Source organism: Fragaria vesca, linkage group LG2, assembly GCF_000184155.1.
Source record: "Fragaria vesca subsp. vesca linkage group LG2, FraVesHawaii_1.0, whole genome shotgun sequence".
Lineage (NCBI taxonomy): Eukaryota > Viridiplantae > Streptophyta > Magnoliopsida > Rosales > Rosaceae > Fragaria > Fragaria vesca.
In genome coordinates this window covers 20998175-20999807 of record NC_020492.1, presented here as the reverse complement: position 1 = coordinate 20999807, position 1633 = coordinate 20998175, and the positions used below count along the sequence as shown (strand labels likewise).

At 49.9% G+C, this 1633-nt stretch overlaps 1 protein-coding gene across 1 annotated transcript; it reads right to left on the bottom strand.

The window, feature by feature from the left end:
- On the bottom strand, nt 1-1611 carry LOC101300780. Its single transcript, XM_004291046.1, has 3 exons — nt 961-1611; nt 690-875; nt 1-592 (listed from the first exon to the last, which is right to left on the bottom strand). Exons 1-3 carry the CDS (start codon nt 1450-1452, stop codon nt 311-313), a joined length of 960 nt encoding a protein of 319 aa, XP_004291094.1. The 5' UTR covers nt 1453-1611; the 3' UTR covers nt 1-310.
- Nucleotides 1612-1633: the final 22 nt, after the last annotated feature.

The following is a 1633-nucleotide window of genomic DNA, read 5'->3' as shown; positions in this document are numbered from 1 at the left end:
AAAAGTAAACACAGTTGCATTATTGCCTGAAAATAAATAATTTCTTAATAATACAACGGGGAAAAAGAAAAAAAAGAATAAATAAACAAAAGACAAGGTGAATAATGTAACACAATACCCACAAGTCACCGACTCTACACTCTTCGGGCAGCCCAAAAAGTCCAAAACCGCGTTTTTTACCTCACTCTCTGCACATCCTGCCCGTCCAACTCCGAAAGCTGCCCGCTGAGTTGTCCATCACCGAAAAGGAAACCAACCACGATTAAAATAGAAACCTCTCTTCTTCTTCCTCATTCTTTTTGTGAATTAATTAACTGTAAGTGCAATTCTTGAGCGCGATTGCGACGTTGAGCTTCTTAGGATCGAAAGTTACAGTGCATCCCACGCGCCGGTTGAACTTGGGCTTCACTAGTTTACCCAAAACGTAGGCTCTAGATTTGATCAAGAAATCCAATTTCAGCGGCACCGGCAGCAATGTCGTCCCCGTTGAGCTACTTATACTAGCTCCACTCCCGTATAACGGAATTTTGTCGCCGATTACTGACACCGTCACTGTTCTCTGGCTCCTCCTTGATTGATAGAACTTCTTCACCTGAATTAAAAATAATAATAAACCATAGATTAAGACGGAGATTGGCAATGTGATTTGGAAATGAAAAGAGAATGGGGACATTTGTGTTGATGCTTACGATTCCGGAGGCGATGGCGATCTGAGAGTAGGATAGATCTAGAGGCTCGGGCGAGACGTGGACTCCGAAAAACGTGCCGGTGTTGCGGAATGTGAATTTGACGGTGGAGTTGACGGAGATCATGTCGGTGCTTACTCCGGTGGAGTCTGAACCCGCTTGGATCTTGAACTGTTCAAACTTGACACTCTGCAGCGATCAAAATTAGAGAAAATTAATACGCTAGTATCAGCTGAATTGCTGTAAATGGATGAGTGTGGATAAGATGACGAACCTTCATGGTGATCTTGGGCTTCATGGGCTTACTGGCGCCGTAGAGAATGAGAGAGAACATGGAGAAGAGGAGGAAGAATCCGAGAACGAAGGCGGGGAAATAGCATCGGCGGGGGAAGCCACGTTCGCGGTCGTCGTCGTCGAGGAGGCCTTCTTCTTCGATGACGGCGCAGTCCTTCCAGGCCTTGTGGCCGTCCTTGCGGTGGTGGCGGGAGGAGTCGTTGTTGGGCTGGATCTTCTTGGATCCGGGCTTGATGGAGCCGGAGAAGCGGGTGGAGGAGGAGTCGCGGGAGTGGCGGCCGACGGAGGAGTGGGAGTGGGGAGGAGAGCCGGCGGGGCTGAGGACGGGGGTGGACTGGAAGGAGGTGGTGGTCTTCTCGCCGTCGTGGGAGTCGCGGGAGGGGCTCTGGACGTAGTAGACTGGGCGGCGGGGGGATCGGGTTGGGGAAGAAGGGGCGAGGCTTGTGACCTCGGAGTCGGTCTTGGCGTGCATTTTTGTGTTGGGCTGAGATGTGTGTGTGTATTCAAGGGTTGCTTTCGATTGGAGTTTGGGGACCTTGGGGGAGTTTGAGGATGTGACTTTAATGGAGGAAAGAGATATTAGCAGCTATATTAGCAGCTGCTGCTGCTACTGTGAGAGAGAGAGAGAGAGAGAGAGAGAGAGAGAGAGAGAG